The sequence below is a fragment of the Hippoglossus stenolepis genome, chromosome 22, assembly GCF_022539355.2.
Source record: "Hippoglossus stenolepis isolate QCI-W04-F060 chromosome 22, HSTE1.2, whole genome shotgun sequence".
NCBI classification, from domain to species: Eukaryota; Metazoa; Chordata; class Actinopteri; order Pleuronectiformes; family Pleuronectidae; genus Hippoglossus; species Hippoglossus stenolepis.
This window is the reverse complement of record NC_061504.1, coordinates 18,466,936-18,486,463: the sequence shown is the minus strand read 5'-3', so window position 1 is coordinate 18,486,463 and position 19,528 is coordinate 18,466,936. Positions and strand designations below refer to the sequence as shown.

Here is a 19,528-nt window from a genome sequence, read left to right as displayed (position 1 = left end):
AAAGAGAGAGGACAGAGAGACGGAGAGAGAGAGAGAGAGAGGAGAAAGAGAGAGACAGAGAGGGGGGCACGGGAAGAGAGAGAGGAGAAAGAGAGAGACAGAGAGAGGCACGGAGAGAGAGAGGAGAGAGAGACAGAGAGGGGGCACGGAGAGAGAGAGAGAGAGAGAGAGAGAGACAGAGAGGGGGCACGGAGAGAGAGAGAGGCGAGAGAGAGAGAGAGAGAGAAAGGAGAGAGAGACAGAGGGGGGCACGGAGAGAGAGAAAGGGAGCAGAGAGGGGGCACGGAGAGAGAGAGGGAGAAAGAGAGAGAGACAGAGGGGGGCACGGAGAGAGAGAGAGAGAGAAAGAGAGAGACAGAGAGGGGGCACGGAGAGAGAGAGAGGGGGCACGGAGAGAGAGGGGGGGAGCGAGAGACATGAATAAATACAAAATTTGATAAACGTGTCAAATGAGAAACATAAATATCAAATATTAATTATTAAATATATTAAAATAATTCAATAAGAATCAGTGAAGTCAAATTAAATTATTTTATAAGAAACAGTTTGATGTTACCTGAACTACAGGTGGAACCAAATCTACCTGGAGAACAGTCCTCACATGATGTACCTGCAAACCCCTCCTACACACACACACACACACACACACACACACACACACACACACACACACACACACAATTTGTTAAAGACTCAAAGAACCTCCTGAAAGACTCAATCCAGGTTGTAACGTGTAACCAGGTGTGTATCCAGGTGTGTAACCAGGTGTGTATCCAGGTGTGTAACCAGGTGTGTAACCAGGTGTGTAACCAGGTGTGTATCCAGGTGTGTAACCAGGTGTGTAACCAGGTGTGTGTCCAGGTGTGTAACCAGGTGTGTAACCAGGTGTGTGTCCAGGTGTGTAACCAGGTGTGTATCCAGGTGTGTAACCAGGTGTGTGTCCAGGTGTGTAACCAGGTGTGTGTCCAGGTGTGTAACCAGGTGTGTGTCCTGTGTCACCTGACAGGTGCAGGTTCCGTTTCCTCCCAGTCCATCAGAGCAGACTCCTCGGTCGCTGCAGGGTCTGTCGGCTCGATCAGGACATTCTGAAACAACAGGAAACACTTTCAGAGTCTGTCCGTCCACTTCCTGTGTCTCTGTCTCACTGCTGCTACGTCTCTGGTTCCTGTTCCCAGGTACATGTCAGAGGTCAGAGGTCGTAGTTGATCCAGCTCCATGTGACCGTCAGCACATTTCAGTCCAGCTGATCCTGAGTCTGCAGAGAGGAAGGAAGTCGTGATCCTGCAGGATGATCTGCTTCCTGCAGGAGGGAACATGTAACACACACTAACACACTAACACACTCACACACTCACACACTAACACACTCACACACTAACACACTAACACGTGTAAGTGTTTGAGTCCACAAAGCACTTCTGGAGTCTCAGGGGTAAACAGAGTTAGAGCGGAATCCAATAAAACTGAAGAAACTTGGGATCGATTCTTCAGACGTAATAAAACAACAGAAAAAACACGCCTCCATATCTGCTCCTGTGATGTCATCAAGTGTCCACAAGCCCGATGTTCATATTCAACATGAAACAAAGTCATTTACACCAAGTTTTTAGTTTAGAAGTCTCTGATATCTTCCTACGAGATGCGTCCATGGACCCTCGGATACATCATCGCGTGGCTGAGTCCGCTAGCTTCACCAGTTCCACTTTTAGGCTTAAAACAAATGACCTTGTTTCCAGTGGAATATGAAAGTCGGGGCTTGTGGACACTTGATGACATCACAGGAGCAGATATGGAGGCATGATGTGTTTAATCTGTTTTATTACGTCTGAAGAATCTAATTCTATTAGCTAAGAGAAGCTAATAAAAAAGGTAAGCTCAACCTTACTAAACAGGGCTAAACTTTAATAAACTAAATTTAAGTTAACTGAAACTAAACTAAACTAAAAACGAACTAGTGAAAGTAAGCTATAGTAAAACAAAGTTAATTAAAACTAACTAGGTTAGCTAATTAGATAGACGGACTGATAAACAAAACAAATGTAGTTTTTTCCTTCACAATAAAAGCCTGTTGAAGTGTTTTATGTGAAGTAGCAGTTAGCATTAGCAGGGAGCTAATGACAGTGAAGGGGCTCCTGAACATTTATATTCATGTGTGACTCAGATAACGTTTTTCTCCGCCCTCACCGACACAGTCCGGCCCCCAGTAACCAGGACAGCAGCTCTTCAGCTCCACTTGCTGGTAACACTCGAAGCTGCAGCCGCTGATTGGCAGCTTCAAACTGGCAGTTCTGACATAGTACCTGAGGAGAGAGTGTCACAGAGGGTTCTCACATGTTCTCACGTGTCGTCACGTGTTCTCACGTGTCGTCACGTGTTCTCACGTGTTACACTGACCTGCAGTCCTGAGCGACGGAACGCGGCGTCTGTCTGAATCTTGACGGACACGACATCAACAGACTGATGCTGCACGAGTGACACGACGTCCGAGTCCTGACAACCGTCGAGTTCGAGCAGAAGTTCTGAAAAACAATGTTTCAGTTTAAACTGAATATACATGATTATATTTAGATAAAGACCTATTCATCAATATAATATATAATCATATACACACATATATATGTATACATACAAATATATACACACACAAACACATACAAACACATACACACACAGATATACAATTTTACTTATATAATAAACTAAATTCATTGAATCCACATAATAGTAATAACAACAATAACAAAAACAATAATCATCATCATCATAATAGTTTTTATGACTAAATCAGTAAAAACTTGTCAATGGTCGAAGTTTTTAACATTAAATGAAGAGTTTTAATGAAACTTGAGTTTTAATGAGTTATTTGTTTTATTTTTCTTCCTCTGTTGTTTATTTTCATGTGCATATGTATTGATGATTGATCAATAACAATAGTAATCAATAGATAAACAACACAGAAATAAAACAAGTTAGATTTGTTTCAAACACATTTTCTCATATTTGGCAGAAAAACAGTCAAAGGTTGTTTTGACTGAAGATCAAAGTGTTTAATAAAAATAATCTGAGAACTGATTCACATTTTCTTCAGTCGAGCGAATCTTAAAAATGCAAACTGATAAATTCAAATCTGTGTTTTGAGGAGAAGGAAACGAACTTTACGAAACGTACGAGAGATCTCATCTGAACAAACGAATGAATGAAGTTACCTGTTGTGCAGCAGCTGACATCTTCATCATCATCATCATCAGGGAGACGAGCAGCAGCTTCAGACTCCGACTGTCCTCCATGTCTTCTTCTTCTCTTCTGTCCAGGACGTCTGCAGCGTCCCACTCTTTTCAACCTCCTGTGGCCCCCCCCCGTTTCCTGGACAACGAGGTCGGAGTAAAATCAGCTGACTCAGGTGTTTTATTCACACACTTCTCCTCAGGACAATGTTCACACACACACACGTGTTTTTACTGAACATACATGTTGTCAACTTCATACACAAACTGATCGTTTGATCAAAACACAAACGACAAACACAAAAAAAGTAATACACATCTTTATTTAACTGTCGTGTTCCATCGTATTTATTCTGTTTATGAATATTGTATTTTACATTATATGTTATTTCCAGGGTTTATTTTTCTTTGCGTTTATATCGATTGTTCATTTTTCTGATGTTAGTGTTTTAACACAAAACCATTTACACTGTAAAATATTAAAAACAGGCAGAATTAAAACTATAAAAGTCTGATCAATTCAAATGATTACTAATTAAACTTATAATTGTCAATAATAAAATGAATTGGAGTTCTGTTCTATGAAGCAAGTTCAACATATCCAGGATATCTTTCCGTTATCCAGCTGAACTTAACCTAACAATCACAGTCAGGCAAAGTGGTCACATGACGCTGGTTATTATCTTGTTAAGTTAACTCAGGTTTTCTAATCCACACCAGCTCCACGGGTTCCTCTCTAAGCGCTGATGTCATCTTTTAAAGGAATTGGGTGGGTGGAGCTTTTATACTGTTTGATCATAAGTTACCATGGTGATTTACCCCCATAACAAGTGAACGAGCTTCATAGGACTGAAAACTCTGAATTAAACCTGAAGTTAACCTGATGACCACAAATCCTGCTTCATGGTTCAGACTCTGGTTCAAACTCAATTAACTTATATTTCATTTAACTCAAAATGAAAAACTACAGGACAGTGAAGGTTACACGACCGCACGTACGCACGACCGCACGTACGCACGCACGACCGCACGTACGCACGCACACACACGAGCAAAGGTTAGAATGTGTGTGTGTTCCTGTACTTATACCTTTGTGAGGACCATTTTAAGCATAGACCGACGGAGTGAGAACATTGTGACCAGTTGGGTTGTTGGAGGGTTAGAATCAGGTTTGGGTAAGAGAGTGTATTATGTCAATGAGTGTCCTCACTAAGATAAAAGTACAAACGTGTGTGTGTGTGTGTGTGTGTGTGAAGAATAGCAGGAAATCCTGTAAATAAGAATCTGTGTCTGTTTTCTGTTTCCTGAATCTTTCTGCTCTGTCATCACACACACAACACATACACGCGCACACACACACTCTTTCTGCTGAGTCGTCATCATTTGTCTTCCAGACCCCCCCCCCGTTTCTTCACTCATTAAAACTGAACCTCGTCTGTACGAGTTCCACGAAGTGAACGTGCATGGAATGAAAACTCTCAATTAAACCGGAGGTTACTCTGATAACCACAAATCCTGCCTCGAATTTTCTGTCCTGGACCTGAACTTTGTTTCAGTGGTCAAAAATGGACAACGTTTCTTATACAAATGCTGCCATCTTGTGGTGATGATAATTATTTACAGTCTGTGCAGTAGTGATCGTGTGGAGCTGTGGTGTCGAGGCCTCGCCCACACATGCTCTCGACCAATCACGAGTCAGTCTCAGATGTCAATCATCACGTCTCAGCCTGTTTTTATATCATCAAATAACTAATGAAAACCAAACTGATCAGAAACACTTGAACAAACATCAGTGAGAGAAGAACGACCTGAAATGACAGAAACATCTTTACAAACATTTATTTAACGTCTACTTTGATTTTCTTTGTTTGGTCCATGTCCCATCTGCTAACATGGAGGAGGAGGGGCTACTGGAGCCAGACACCAGGTTAAACAGATCATTTGGCTTCACTTTAGAGTCCGAGTCAAACGTGTCTGATAACGAGTTCCTCTGGTTCTACTTCCTGTTTTCACGTGGACGATGATCAAACGTCCCGAAGATGTTAAAGACAAAATGAAAACGTAAAGCGTCACATCAGCAGCTCGTCCTGACAGTTTACTTATTATTACTTTGGATTGTTGTAAACTTAATAAAAGAAATTTGATTGATTTGTAATAACTTTCTTTTGTGTAAGTCTTTTGAGTGTTTAATTTTAAATGTCTGGACTTTTTTTACTTTTTAAACTTCAATTTGTATAAAACTTGTATTATATTCTGACAGTTTGTTCCTGAAATCAACAAAATGAAATGTTAAATTTCAATATAAATAAACATTTACTGACAAAATGAAATTTTCATGCATCAGTTTGTTTCTCAGAAAAAACCCAAAGATCCAGAACCAGTTGGTCACGAGACTCGAGGAGAGATTTTATCCTCAGGTGTGATTTATTTACAGGTGCATGTTATTCATGCTGTTGTAGTGACTGATGTTTGAAACTTGATGTTTGAAACTTTGTCCTCAGTTGTGATTTATTTATTTGCAGGTGTGCATGTCGTTCATGCTCTCGCAGCGCCTGCAGCGGACATAGCAGCACCAGACGAACTTGCACTCGCAGCGTTGGACGTGTCGCACGACATGCGTGTTGTATCCACGGCCACAGCACAGCAGGTTGCAACCGTCCGGTCCAGCGGACGTCCGGTTGCAACGGCGCCCTCGGGTGCCGGCGATGCCGCGGCGCCGGTCCTCCAGGCAGTAGTTGGGAGACTTGTTGAAGAAGATGAGCTGGTGTTTGTCGACAGGAAGAAGACGCTGGTCCTTCCTCCTCGTCTTCCTCTTTGAGCGGTCCGACACCTGAACGCTGTGCTCGTACTGCTCCTTCAGATAAACGCCGACACGTTCGAACGCCGCCATCGTCCTCCAACACGTCTTCACCGCACAGGAACCGGAAACACCATGACAACGACAGTCTGTCAACATCGTCCTGTCAATCGCCTGCAGGGTGAGACAATGACACACAAATTTAAACATGACAACAGAAAATTATTTTTCTTTGTTCCTTTGTTTCTAAGAGGCTTTTATTTTGAAACTCGTGTGCAGGGAGTGATATTAAAACTAAAAGATTATTTTCATTATTTGTATTATTGATCAAATGTTATTCTATAAAAGGTCAGAAAATAGTAACTATGCTGATTTCATTTTCCCTTGGTGTCTCACCTGGCGTCCTGCCTCTGTGTTGTGCTGGTTCATGGTCACCAGCGTGTATCCTCCCCTGCTCGTCGACATGTTTTTGGCGGCGGCGTCGATGAACCTGCGGCTGAACCAGGTTCCGTACTGGATGTGGTCCGAGCAGCCGCCCCAGTGCCAGCCCTCCGTCACGGAGCCGCCGCCCTGCAGCCGAGCGTCACAGCCGCACTCCGTCATGTTGCCCTGACTACAGGAGCGCGTGACGGCGTGGACCAGCCCTGCAGCCATCACCGCGTAGATAAACGCTGTTTCTTTGGTTCCTATTGGACGAGAGGGAGGGAGGGTCAGAGTGACATCATCAAGTTAGCATTCTAGAGTAAAAATAAAAGTTGTAAAAATATTTTGGTTCTTGTTGACGGCCAATGTGTTTGTTTTATTAATATAATGTGTTTGTATTTATTTGTTACGTGCATCATTATTATTATCACGTTGCGCTCTCACCGCTGGTTAACTCATGTTCGAACACCGGAGGGCGCTGGTTGACGGAGCAGTTCCACCTCTCGTGTCTGAACTGACTCTGACACTCGTCGATAGCGAGTCGAGCTCCGTCCTGGACGCTCGGCAACAGAAAAGGTTTCTTGCGACACAGCTCCCTCTGCCTGTTGCTCAGAGGAAGGTTCGAACAGCTCAGCTTGTCCGGGCCGCCGGCCGACGCCACACCCAACCACCTGATTCAAGAAATGATTCATACATTTATTTAACATCTGGGTCTATGATCAATGATCAATAAAAGATAAACACTGGATATATCACATCAGACCTGAAGCAGCAGAAAGAAAATAATTGTTTGTGGTGGTTTCACTTCAGCTCAGAACAAACTGATTTGAATTTTAAATTTACTTTACTTGAAAATAAGCTTCACTGGAGTTTAGGTTGAGGCCAAATAAAAAATAGAGATCTGTGTTTTATGATGAGTGAACAGCAGAGGGAGACAGATCACTGCAGAAACTTCACTGAACAACAACAATAATAATACTAATAATAAAAGTAATACTAACAATACTACTACTACTAATAATAATAATAGAAGTTATTTTATTGATGTTGGTTTAAGATGAAGTTAGTATTAGGATCATTGGTCTGTCACTGAGGGACCGTCAATAAATTCCTTTTTTAAATAAAAAGTGTTTTTAATAGATTTGTGTCATGTGACTCAGTGAGTCATATCACATGTCACTGACATCAAAGACAAACAGGAGACGCATTTTTTTATTTTACTGCTTCTGATGTTTTATATGGTTGTTAATATTTGAAAAATATTTGTATATTGTTGATCAGTTTCATATGACAATAACGTGGGATGTGATTTGCAGTCGCTGGGTCACATGACATGAAGTTATTAAAACAGTTCATTTGTGGACGGTCCCTGAGTGAAGGTTTAAACACCAGAGGATCCACAGGAGCCTGAAAACTCCCTCCGGTTATTTCTGTTGATTATAAAACACTGAACCTTAGAGCATAGTGTAATTATATGTTATTTATAATTATATCAATTATAATAGTTCCGACAGAACCTTTATATTTATTATTTTAACAAGTAGAAAATTGGCTTTATTATCCAACACTGAACAGTTTAATGAGCAGGAAAAAATCTTACTGAAAACAATACAATCACATTTATATCTTTATTTTTTATCTCAGATTATGATTATTAGATTATTCGTTTTTGATTCTAAGAAAAACTGAATAATAAATAACCGATAATTAATTTACATTCACTTCATATGTTGATGAATAAAAGAAAAAAAGTCTAAAAGTGAGATTTGTTTCCTGTCCACAGTAACCCTGTGTGAAATAGTAGTATTAATACTCGTATAAAGTATAATATACTCACATCCAGGAGCCCCGGCAGCACAGCGGACAGACGCAGAGCAGCAGCAGACTCACGGGACTCATGTGTCGGACTCTTCTGATCCGTGTCTCCATGTCCTCTTCATCAACCTGGAGCTCGAACTCTCATCACCTCGGTCCTCCAGAGCAGCTCCGGTGAGGCGGCGGCCCCTGAGCCCGGCGTCCTGCTCCCTGATTCGGTCACTGATCCGCGGGCGTCCCGGAGCCGCAGCTTTATTCAGCTGGAGCAACACGACCATCCTGATTGGACGGCTCAACTGCTGACGTCACGGACACGCACCGTGGGATCGCCCAATATCCGTGATTATTAATATTATTCAGGACGTAAAACAGAAAAAGTCAGTTGGATAAAATAAGTTTTATTCATTTCAATGATTTAAATCAAACAAATCAGATGATTCATGTTTTCACAGTCGAAAAGTTAAAGTTCAGAGAATAAATATTTTTCAGCACGGAAACAAAACATGAAACGATTCAACATTTAAATATAAAAATATATAAAATATAAGACTTTTCTTTACATCTTTGGTTTGAAACAAGAAATAAAAGACACAAAGCAGCTGGTTAGGAAACATCAGTAACTAATTAGTATGCATAGTCAATTAGTTAGTGCAGATGGAAATCTAGTTACTAATCACCCGACCTAGAAGTCTTTGGAAAACATAAACTAGTTACTATGCATTGTAAACTAACTAGTATACAGGACTAGTTAGTGTGTATCAGAACTAGTTAATAAACATCAGAACTAGTTAGAATCAGTTGTACTGCAACTATATACTAAAAGTAGCAAGTTGTGCCCTTAAGAAACAAGGTGATTTTGAAAAAATAGTTCCATCACTTGACGAGGAGGTACGACGTCGCCAGGACCACACAAAGATATATCAACATATATAACAACAGATATATCAACAGATATATCAACAGATATATCAACAGATATAACAACAGATATATCAACATATATAACAACAGATATATCAACAGATATATCAACAGATATAACAACAGATATATCAACAGATATATCAACAGATATATCAACAGATATATCAACAGATATAACAACAGATATAACAACAGATACGATTAGCAGCACTCGAGGATGTGACGAGCAGAGTTGGCAGACGTAACTAGCAGCATTAGCAGAAGTTAGCAGTATTAACTAGCTGTAACTAGTAGCGATAGTAGAAGTAACTGGTTCTCACACAGGAAATGGACGATTTTTTCTTCTTTTTAACGATGAGAAAATGATTCTTATTACAAATGTGAGAAAATATTTGTGGTTCTTCAGTTTGATGAAATGTTTAGACACGTTTTCGTGGAATCACTCTTCAAAGTTTGTTTTTGCTGGAATCACAAAATAAAACAAGAAGAACAAGTTTCATACATGTTCTTCTTCATTTGTTTTTACTCCTCTGTCTCACACACACACACATACACATGCATGTACACACACACAGACACACACACACACACACACACACACGTTCAGTTTGCGGGACACAGGCGGCTCAGGAGGATCTCAGAGTACACCTGGTTCACTGGTCCTCTCACGTGATAGGTGAAGGTGTCAGGCTCCGCCTCCTGCTCCGTGTCCTGCACGGCTGATTGGCTGCTGAGCCTCGTTCTGGAGGATGTGGTTCTGTTGGACGTCGTGTCACCTGGAGGCCTAAAGGAAGGAAACCTCTCCACCTGTGAAGAAGAAACCGCAGGTGCTAGTTGAAGAGTTGGGCATCGTCTGCGTAGAGTGAAATCTGACGTTTCCAAGAGGAACTCCATCACCAATCACCAATAACTAATAATCACAGTATTTATCTTTTCAACCGACACAAACAGGACAGAGACACATGACTAACTGATATTTTAAATGTTTCAGATCCCGCCCACGTTGATGTCGCACCAAGGAAATTACAGAATCCAAATCAAATGAAACCTTTGTTCTTATTCGTCCACTCAAGAAGATCGACAGAGGAGTTGTTGATGAAAAAGTTGTTACCTCGTGAAAGTGGCAGGCACATCGTCCCTGAAGGAACTCTTTATATCGACCCATCGTGATGCTGAACGTGTCAATCACCTCGTACCCGTGATGCTTCGCTGTGGCCATGATGTTGTCGTTGTCTCTGTCGAGATCTTGGATTTCTCTCTGAAAGTACGAGGGAGGTGTTTTCAGTTTCCGAAGAGACGCGACCTCAGGTGATTCCTGATCCTCAGAGGTTTGACCCATGTGATTGTAACTTTATTTATACTTTATGACATTATTTATAACTTAGTTATACTATATTATTAAAAGTCATCATTATATTTACACTTAGTGTCATAACACTGACGTTTCATCTGTTTCTTTATTTGAGTCGATATGAAGAACCTACCAGACTGAGAGATCTGATCCCATCCACAGGAAGATGGAAACCCATCCCTAAAGTCTTCACCACCACCAGGGTGTTACTGAGACCCTCCCTGAGGAGGAGGAATCAACACGTGTTGTCATGGGAACCACAGTCTGGACATTGAAGCCTGTGAAATTGATTCTGAAGGAAAAGAACCTGATTCACTGAGTTCACTGCAGATCTGGAAGTGAAGCTCTACACCGACGACACTTTATATACTCAATGTTTTAACCCTAACTTTTTAGTATTTTCAACAAACAAAGCTACGTCTGAGTAACTGCACAAACACAAACTCTGATGATGTCGACAGAGACTGAATCTGAGGAGGCGACGTGTTTCTCACCTGTCCAGCACCTCGCTGACTGTCCACAGGTGATTGGTGTTGAGCCACTGGACTCCTCCCACCACCAGGACCGTCAGGTTGGAGTTCACCAGAGGTTGAGACCTGTCGGAGCAGAGGGAGGATCGGTGTTAGTTGAAGAACATCTCCAGCCCCGGTGACACCCTGGTGACTCACCTGTGGAGCAGCTGCAGCAGCGCCTCCCTGAACGTGGGCCTCTGCTCCTTCTCCAACCAGAACTGAGGATAATACGAGTAGCTGACCAGAGTCTGACCTGCGTTCAGGTCCCTGTGGACCAGCGTGTCGTGAGCTTTGCCCCAGTCCTCCAGACTGGAGTTGACCCGCTCCATCAGGAAGTACATCATCCCGCGATTGGTTGAGTCCCCGATAAACAACACCTGAGGATGGATGATTCCACTGATGAGTCTGCGCCACCATGAGGACACATGTGATCTGACATTAGTCTCACTCCTTCATGTCCCATGACCTCACCTGAGATCACATGACCTCACCTTCCTGTCTGTCATACAGCCCTGCAGCAAGCGGCGCTCCACCAACCGGTGATAACAGCCATCTGGTTGCCAGGCAACCTCCCTCCAATCACATGTCCTATTGTCAGAACAGCTAAGACATGGAACCACCCACCGACCTGAGACAGACAGACAGACATGTGAGACAGAGACATTTGAGACAGAAAGGTGAGAGACAGACTGAAAGAGAGGTGAGACCGAACGGTGAGAGACAGAGACATGTGAGAGAGACAGGTGCGAGACGGACAGACAGACAGACAGACAACCGAGAGATGGACAGACAGGTGAGACAGAGAGGTGAGAGACAGACCGATAGACCGGTGAGAGACAGAGACATGTGAGAGAGACAGGTGTGAGACAGACGGACGGACGGACAGACAGACAGACAACCGAGAGATGGACAGACAGGTGAGTTACTGGGGACAGGAAGTGACCTCACACCTGGCTGGTGTCCTGACGTGCAGATGTGACGTGGCCTCTGGGACGTGACGGCGGTCTGAAGACCACAGGAGCGATCGGGTCGGACTCGGAGACCACAGTCCTGAAACCAGAAAACGCATCAGAACTCTTCCTCTCCTACCTCCTTCTCTTCTTCTTCTTTTGTTTCTGAACTCTGTTGTCAGAGGTCAGAGGTCAAATAAACCAGCTCGGCTCAGAGGCCCCGTGAGAGCCGCCAGGTCTGGCCCCGAGTTCAGAGACTCCGCCGTCAAACACACCGTACAACACACACACGCTTGTTTGTCCCCGTAATGTGACTGTCGGTCCCCACAACAGGGGTACAACCTGCAGCACACACACACGGCCTCCTCTTCTGCAGGTTTCGTGGCGGCGGCGTCACATTCCTCACTGCGGCGTCGCAGCTCACAACAAAGTGCAACAAGAAAACTTAACAGGGATTTTCTTGTTCGTACCTGAGCTCAGTGTAAACGCTCAAACAGACCGGACGCTGCTCTGAGATCAGCCGCCGCCGCCACGCTACCAAAACACGCCCACACCAAACACACCGTAGCCTTTCATCCTGAGGGTCACGACTCAGAGCCGCCGCCACAGAGAGGACCACAGACCTCGTCCAGGACTGAAGACTGGATCCTGGAACTGGTCTCAGTCTGAACCAGGACTTGGTCTGAGTCATGTTGTTATTTATCTTCAGAAAAAACTCATTGTGAAAAATGTACTGTGACAATAAAAACAATGAAATCATTTAAATATAAATAGATAATGTAAAGTAATGATGAAATGTAAAATATGAATTAAACTATGAGAAAAACTAAACAGCAGATAAATTTAGTTATTTATTAAGTTTATTCTGGAGTCAAATCAAAAAAAGAAAAGAAAACTACGACACAAATAATAAATATAATAATCAATGATCATTCTTTTTCTCCAGGTTTAAAATAAATATCACCATCACTCATATTCATATTAAATAATCATAAATATTTAAAATGTTAAAAAAAACAGAAACATTAAAATGTTTTTATAGAAGTCAAAATTAATTCACATGATTTATTCATTTAAATTATTGATAATTTATTCCATTTTAAAACTGTAAAAGTTTTTATCAGGATAAGAACAAATTCCATAATATTTTTCCTTATTTTATGTTTTTCAGATTATTTATCTAATATTATAATTTAAACTGTAGAGAAATAAAAAATGTAAACGATTGAAAATATCGAACTAATGATAAATTAATAAACTCGTGTTTTTTGTTAATTCTTAATAAATTGAAGTTTGGTTTGAGACTCGTCACAGACGAGATTCATGTGACTGGTAGGTGTGATGGGGGGTGGAGCTGCAGGTGTGATGTCACAGTGCTGTGGGGGTGGAGCTGCAGGTGTGACGTCACAGTGCTGTGGGGGTGGAGCTGCAGGTGTGATGTCACAGTGACGTGTTGTGAGGGGGTGGAGCTGCAGGTGTGACGTCACAGTGCTGTGGGGGTGGAGCTGCAGGTGTGATGTCACAGTGCTGTGGGGGTGGAGCTGCAGGTGTGATGTCACAGTGACGTGTTGTGAGGGGGTGGAGCTGCAGGTGTGACGTCACAGTGCTGTGGGGTGGAGCTGCAGGTGTGATGTCACAGTGCTGTGGGGGTGGAGCTGCAGGTGTGATGTCACAGTGACGTGTTGTGAGGGGGGGTGGAGCTGCAGGTGTGACGTCACAGTGCTGTGGGGGTGGAGCTGCAGGTGTGATGTCACAGTGCTGTGGGGGTGGAGCTGCAGGTGTGATGTCACAGTGACGTGTTGTGAGGGGGGGTGGAGCTGCAGGTGTGACGTCACAGTGCTGTGGGGGTGGAGCTGCTGTCACATGTGAGATCGTGACCATGAGTTTCACTTTTCTTCAGCTCCGTGTTTCTGAGTTTACAGACGAGTTCTGTTTTTCAGTGCGGAGCAGAAGCAGAAAGTTAATCCTCTGAGCGTCGTGATCAAAGATCTGAACTGATCTGAGATCTGATCTGATCTGACTCTGAGTAAACCTGCTCATAATCCCATCAACAGTCATCAGATCACACTCACTGCTGCCAAGAGCTTTTAAGAAAAGACCTGAGACGCTGCCAAAAAAAAAAGACCAGGAGACGACTCGGAGGAGAATCAGGAATTTACAGCTCCAACAGAAAAACAGAAACTCAGAGGATCGTCTGGAAATCTGAGGTTTGATTCTTTGTTTCAGAAACTAGAAGAAAAAGTTCTAGAAGTTTCTCACTGTCAGTCTAAGCTGTCAATCATGACGTCTCCGCCTGTTTTTCAGGAGGTCAAAGGTCACTGAAGCTAAGTGAGACCTGTTGCTTCAAAATAAAAGCTTAAACTGAACCAGGCTGCAGCTGGTATTCATCTGTGTGTTCTGATTGTTCCGTCACATGATGAATCTGGTTTTGATTTATGATGAAAAAACATGAACAGACGAAGTTCAGATGTTTTTATAACTGATCGTCTCCAACTTTAATCGCAGCTGTTACACCGGATCCTGATCCTGATCCTGAACCTGATCCTGATCCTGATCCAGTCTGTAACTCAACAGTTAATAACAAACATCATGTTGGTTTCTCCAGAAGCACAAATGCAACTGAAGAACCTTCCACACTTAAAGGTTCTGGATCATCAAAGCTTCAGGTTCTGAACTGAACCTCAGCTCAGAACCTGAATACGACAGTGATGACATCATTCAGCAGGTCAAATTAAAACATTATCTTCATCACATGATGTCATTGTGTGTGTGATCTCTGATGAGGACTCTCTGTTACCGTGGAGACAGCAGTGATGAGACGCTGCTGATGATGAAGAATCAAAGTGTTTCTTGTGTTGGACACAAAGTGAACAGACAGAGGGGCCACTGTGGCCCCGCCCTCGGTGAACCAGGGGCCCAGACGAGTCGGGCTCCGGCGCTCGTGGTTATCACCTCGGATCAAAGAGAAGCAGCAGCTTTCATTTTAGCTTCAAAGAACCGGCCCCACACCGCATCAATGGGCTCTGTGTTCTCCAGGGGCCCCGCCTGGGGCCCCACTGACCCCCCAGCAGGATGACTAAACACCCTCTCTCTGCATCTGCCTCAGAGTTATTGAGGCCAGGTGGATCAGAGAGGACAGGTGAGGGCGGGGATGAAAACATGAGACATGAGACATTAGAGACGTTTATGAAAATATGTTCTGAGCTGTTACTGAGCGGCAGCGCCCCCTGCAGCCACACGTGGTGATTACCTCTGATCTGAGCACGAGGTAAACGCTGGTTGATAAAATGATCCACATTCAGTTTAACACAGGAAGTGACATCAGACAGAAAACTGATACACAACTTCTGGACATTATCTGATATATACTCTCTCTATATATATATATACTTCATCTGATAAGTATTATAAATGTTACAATATTATTTTCATTAATATGGTTAATATGATAATATCATTATCAATATGATAAACATGACTTTTGGGTCTGCTCTATTTGACCAAATCTGTGTTTCTGTGAGACGCAGAACTGACATCACTTCCTCCACAGCGCAGCAGCCAATAGGAGGGCGGCTGACTCACCTGGACGAAGCTGCACATCACATGATCTGTGAACATGGGCAGACTGGGTCGGTTCTCACGGAACAAGTGGACGGTGTAGATCGTCATGACGACGGGCTCCGTCTCAGCGTCGTCCGTCACCAGGATGCTGATCCGGCTGTTGCCGAGGCCAACCGGGTAGTTCGCCATCCTGCAAACAAAAAAACGTGAATCATCTGTGATCAGAGGTCGAAGGTCGAGGGTCGGGGGTCGGTCCTGGTTTCACCTGGGTCCTCGGTGCTCGTCCAGGTGGACCGCGCAGGACGAGCTGACGGTCATCGGTCTGATTCGAACCATCACCGTGTCAAAGGTCACCTCGGCACAGTACTCCTTCACCCCGGGGCTGAAGGGTGGAGTCAGGGTGAGGGGGGGGTCGGTGTAGATTTGTCGGAGGTGGGGGTTGCCGCAGCGACCTGAAACACATGGAGAAACCGACCAATCACAGAGCTGGATACAAGTGGTGTCGACCGTGTGAAGACCTGACTCATCATGGTCTTACCTTTACCTGCAGCTCCGCCCAGTGAGCTCACATCTGACTCCTGATTGGACGAAGCGTCATCGCTCCTGTCAGAGACACAAACATAACTTTAACTCGTCTGACTGAATGATTGACAGGATGGTGCAGCAGTGAATTATGGGATTTTGAAAACTCACCTGGAGCTGATGTTTCTGAGGAGGTTGTAGTAACAGCTGATCCTAATCATGTGATCAGAGATGCTCAAAGGACGAGAGGAAGAGGAGGACGAAGAAGAGGAGGAAGAGGGAAAGAGCTACAGAGAAACAACAGAGCAAGAGACTGATAAAAGCTGCAGCAGCTCCCCCTACAGGTGATGAGATGTAATCACAACAACAATGTGTTTACCAGTTGAAAGGCAGAGGGCGCTGACATCTGTCTCTGAAACTGAAGAAGAAGAAGAAACTCGTCCTCTGACAAACACAGATCATCTGACCCTCCACAGACACCGTACTGAGAGAGAGACAGGGAGAGAGAGAGAGAGAGAGAGAGACAGACAGAGAGAGAGAGAGAGAGAGAGAGAGAGAGAGACCGACAGAGAGAGAGAGAGAGAGAGAGAGAGAGAGAGAGACCGACAGAGAGAGAGAGAGAGAGAGAGAGACAGACAGAGAGAGAGAGAGAGATAGAGAGAGAGAGAGAGACCGACAGAGACCGAGACAGAGAGAGAGAGAGAGAGAGAGAGAGAGAGAGAGAGACAGAGAGAGAGAGAGACAGAGAGAGAGAGAGAGAGAGAGAGACAGAGAGAGAGAGAGAGAGAGAGAGAGAGAGAGAGAGAGGCCGACAGAGAGAGAGAGAGAGAGAGAGAGAGAGACAGAGAGAGAGAGAGACACAGAGGAGAGAGAGAGAGAGAGACCGACAGAGACCGACAGAGAGAGAGAGAGAGAGAGAGAGAGAGAGAGAGAGAGAGAGAGAGAGAGAGAGAGAGAGAGAGACAGAGAGAGAGAGAGAGAGAGAGAGAGACAGAGAGAGAGAGAGAGAGAGAGACAGAGAGAGAGAGAGACAGAGAGAGAGAGAGAGAGAGAGAGAGAGAGAGAGAGAGAGAGAGAGAGACAGAGAGAGACAGAGAGAGACAGAGTGAGAGTTAACTCTAACACAGAGACAGTTTCTGTCTCACGTCCTACCTTGGACTCTCACCTGTCTCCTGTCTGTCTCTGACGACAGGTGTGTGTGTGACAGGAAGTGCAGTGTGTCCTCCAGGATCAGGTCTTTGGTGACCTGTCCGTCAAACGTGTCGTCCCTCAGAGCTGAAAATGTTAAATCAGTGTCCACCTGGAGACAAAGAGACGGCAGGTAGAAGAGGCTGAGGACACAGTGACCTCTGCTGGACATTTACCTGCAGCTCACCTGAATAACTTGATTGAATATGTTATGAAAACTCACCTTAAATTAAACATTTGTGTTATTATTCCCCGATCATCTGTTATTCATTTGTAGTTTTGACACTTTCTGGTCATTTTACTTTTTTTATCTTCATCAAATCACATTATTTGGCAGGAAAACAATATGTCAGTGACAGGAGGTCTCACTCTGACAGAAATGTGAGGATCAGTCCATCTCTTACCTGGACGACGACAGGAGTGTTGGAGCCGCTGAACATCAGAGTGAAGGTGAGCAGCTGGTAACACAACACACACCTGAAACACCACAATCAAACTGAGCTCATGGGATCTTTCAAAATTTAATGGATTGTATTCCATTGGTGGATTTTTACCTGTTGACTCTTTCTGTCCTCTCATTGGTTGACACTGCCGCCTGCAGCACTTCGCCTATCACGTGCTTCATCTGCCCAAAAGCATGATGGGAGCTCGCTGGTCCCAGCTTCTGCCGCAGAAAGTCCCTGAGCTACGAGAGAGGAGGAGTTAACAGCAGCAGGGGGCAGCGCCCCACATGAAGTACGAAGATAAAAGCACTGCTTCACCTTCAGGGGTCGTGCCCTCAGCTCCTGATTGGTCGCAACCACCATGACGTCATGCAGGAACGATGTCAGTGGTCGGACTGATGTCACCAGAACATAAATGTTCACCATGGCAACCAGACCAGGAGGCGGAGCTCCAACAGGTGACAGACTGTCAGAGAGAAGTAGGTGAATACGGACAAGTTTGATTAATCAGACAGGTGATCTGACACTCACCTGTCCTGAGGCATCCCCAGCTTCTGATTGGTCGATCCACAGGAGTACGGCCTCAAGGGTAAATCGACTCCTGAGGAGGAAACAGGTGAACACGAACACACCTGGTGTGATTTATTTTTTACAGTGTAAAAAACATCAGTTCACACCTGAAGCTGCTGACTCACCTTTCAGGTGAGACCATGTGAACATGTGACACAGACCTGCACCTGCGTCAGAGAAGGCGTCCATCAGAGCCGGGATGAGGTTCACCTGAGGACGCAGAGACACAGGTGAGTTGATTCAGACGTCAGGTGGGATCAGAGCCGCTCTGTGATTGGCTGGAACAGATGAGTCTCACCCTCTGATGTCGCTGCAGGTGAGAGAACGAGACTCTCCTCAGACAACTCCGCTCTGAACTGCTGAGACACAGCAAGAGGCTCCACCCACTCACACCTGTAACCATGGAGACACACTCCTGTAACCGGGGAGACCATTCTCAACTGTTGCTATACTCATGGAGCACAGCTGTCAATCACCTGACTGCATGTGATGACGTCATGTGAGCGCCCTCATCTCTTTACCCTGATTGGTTTGGAGGACGCTGCTGGTCTCGGTGTATCTGGATGTGTGGACGTCGTAGTGGAGCTGCTGCAGCACCTGCTGGTACAGCTGCACCTCGGTGTCAGACGCCTGGTGTCGACCCGTCAGAACCACGGCCCGGCGCCGCCCTGACGGTTTCTGAGACGCCCCCCGCACCTGAGGAGAGAGGATGTCAGTGAGACGTCTGTGATCCAGAGCATAGAAAGAGAGAGAGACAGAGAGTGAGACAGAGATAGACAGAGAGACAGAGAGAGAGAGACAGAGAGAGAGAGACAGAGAGAGACAGAGAGAGAGACAGAGAGACAGAGAGACAGAGAGTGAGACAGAGAGAGAGACAGAGACAGAGAGACAGAGAGAGAGAGACACAGACAGACAGAGAGAGAGACAGAGACACAGACAGAGAGAGAGAGAGAGAGACACAGACAGAGAGAGAGAGAGAGACAGAGACAGACAGACAGAGAGACAGAGAGAGAGACAGAGAGAGAGACAGAGAGAAACAGACAAGAGAGACACAGAGAGAGAGACACAGACAGAGAGACAGAGAGAGAGAGAGAGACAGAGAGAGAGAGACAGAGAGTGAGACAGACAGAGGGAGACAAAGAGAGACACAGACAAAGAGAGAAACAGACAGAGAGAGACAGAGAGAGAGACAGAGAGAGAGAGACAGAGAGAGAGAGACAGAGAGAGAGAGCAGAGAGAAACACAGAC

General features: G+C 44.5%; 3 protein-coding genes across 3 annotated transcripts in view; all 3 read right to left on the bottom strand.

Moving 5' to 3' along the window:
* Positions 1–3,287, bottom strand: part of stab2 (stabilin 2) — a 32,338-nt gene extending 29,051 nt beyond the window's left edge. The window contains exons 1-5 of the mRNA XM_035148129.2: positions 3,207–3,287; positions 2,395–2,519; positions 2,185–2,300; positions 1,000–1,085; positions 557–623 (exon numbers count right to left, since the gene is read on the bottom strand). Of these exons, the coding sequence (XP_035004020.2) occupies positions 557–623; positions 1,000–1,085; positions 2,185–2,300; positions 2,395–2,519; positions 3,207–3,287 (475 nt within the window). The remainder of the gene's footprint in view (positions 1–556; positions 624–999; positions 1,086–2,184; positions 2,301–2,394; positions 2,520–3,206) is intronic.
* A 1,760-nt stretch (positions 3,288–5,047) lies between these two features.
* wnt16 (wingless-type MMTV integration site family, member 16) lies at positions 5,048–8,486 on the bottom strand. The gene is made up of 4 exons (XM_035147857.2): positions 8,282–8,486; positions 6,889–7,115; positions 6,418–6,707; positions 5,048–6,195 (listed from the first exon to the last, which is right to left on the bottom strand). The coding sequence occupies exons 1-4, from the start codon at positions 8,371–8,373 to the stop codon at positions 5,737–5,739; spliced, it is 1,068 nt and encodes a 355-aa protein (XP_035003748.1). The 5' UTR covers positions 8,374–8,486; the 3' UTR covers positions 5,048–5,736.
* Positions 8,487–8,639: 153 nt separating this feature from the next.
* The window catches only part of cped1 (cadherin-like and PC-esterase domain containing 1), a 15,891-nt gene continuing 5,002 nt past the window's right edge, over positions 8,640–19,528 (bottom strand). Inside the window, exons 3-22 of the mRNA XM_035147856.2 lie at positions 18,802–18,976; positions 18,579–18,673; positions 18,406–18,490; positions 18,242–18,311; positions 18,029–18,176; positions 17,822–17,952; positions 17,672–17,744; positions 17,245–17,379; positions 16,459–16,563; positions 16,251–16,366; positions 16,096–16,160; positions 15,823–16,009; positions 15,579–15,747; positions 11,997–12,096; positions 11,538–11,674; positions 11,203–11,423; positions 11,029–11,130; positions 10,668–10,755; positions 10,295–10,441; positions 8,640–9,990 (exon numbers count right to left, since the gene is read on the bottom strand). Of these exons, the coding sequence (XP_035003747.1) occupies positions 9,787–9,990; positions 10,295–10,441; positions 10,668–10,755; positions 11,029–11,130; positions 11,203–11,423; positions 11,538–11,674; positions 11,997–12,096; positions 15,579–15,747; positions 15,823–16,009; positions 16,096–16,160; positions 16,251–16,366; positions 16,459–16,563; positions 17,245–17,379; positions 17,672–17,744; positions 17,822–17,952; positions 18,029–18,176; positions 18,242–18,311; positions 18,406–18,490; positions 18,579–18,673; positions 18,802–18,976 (2,553 nt within the window). The 3' untranslated portion in view covers positions 8,640–9,786. The remainder of the gene's footprint in view (positions 9,991–10,294; positions 10,442–10,667; positions 10,756–11,028; positions 11,131–11,202; positions 11,424–11,537; positions 11,675–11,996; positions 12,097–15,578; positions 15,748–15,822; positions 16,010–16,095; positions 16,161–16,250; positions 16,367–16,458; positions 16,564–17,244; positions 17,380–17,671; positions 17,745–17,821; positions 17,953–18,028; positions 18,177–18,241; positions 18,312–18,405; positions 18,491–18,578; positions 18,674–18,801; positions 18,977–19,528) is intronic.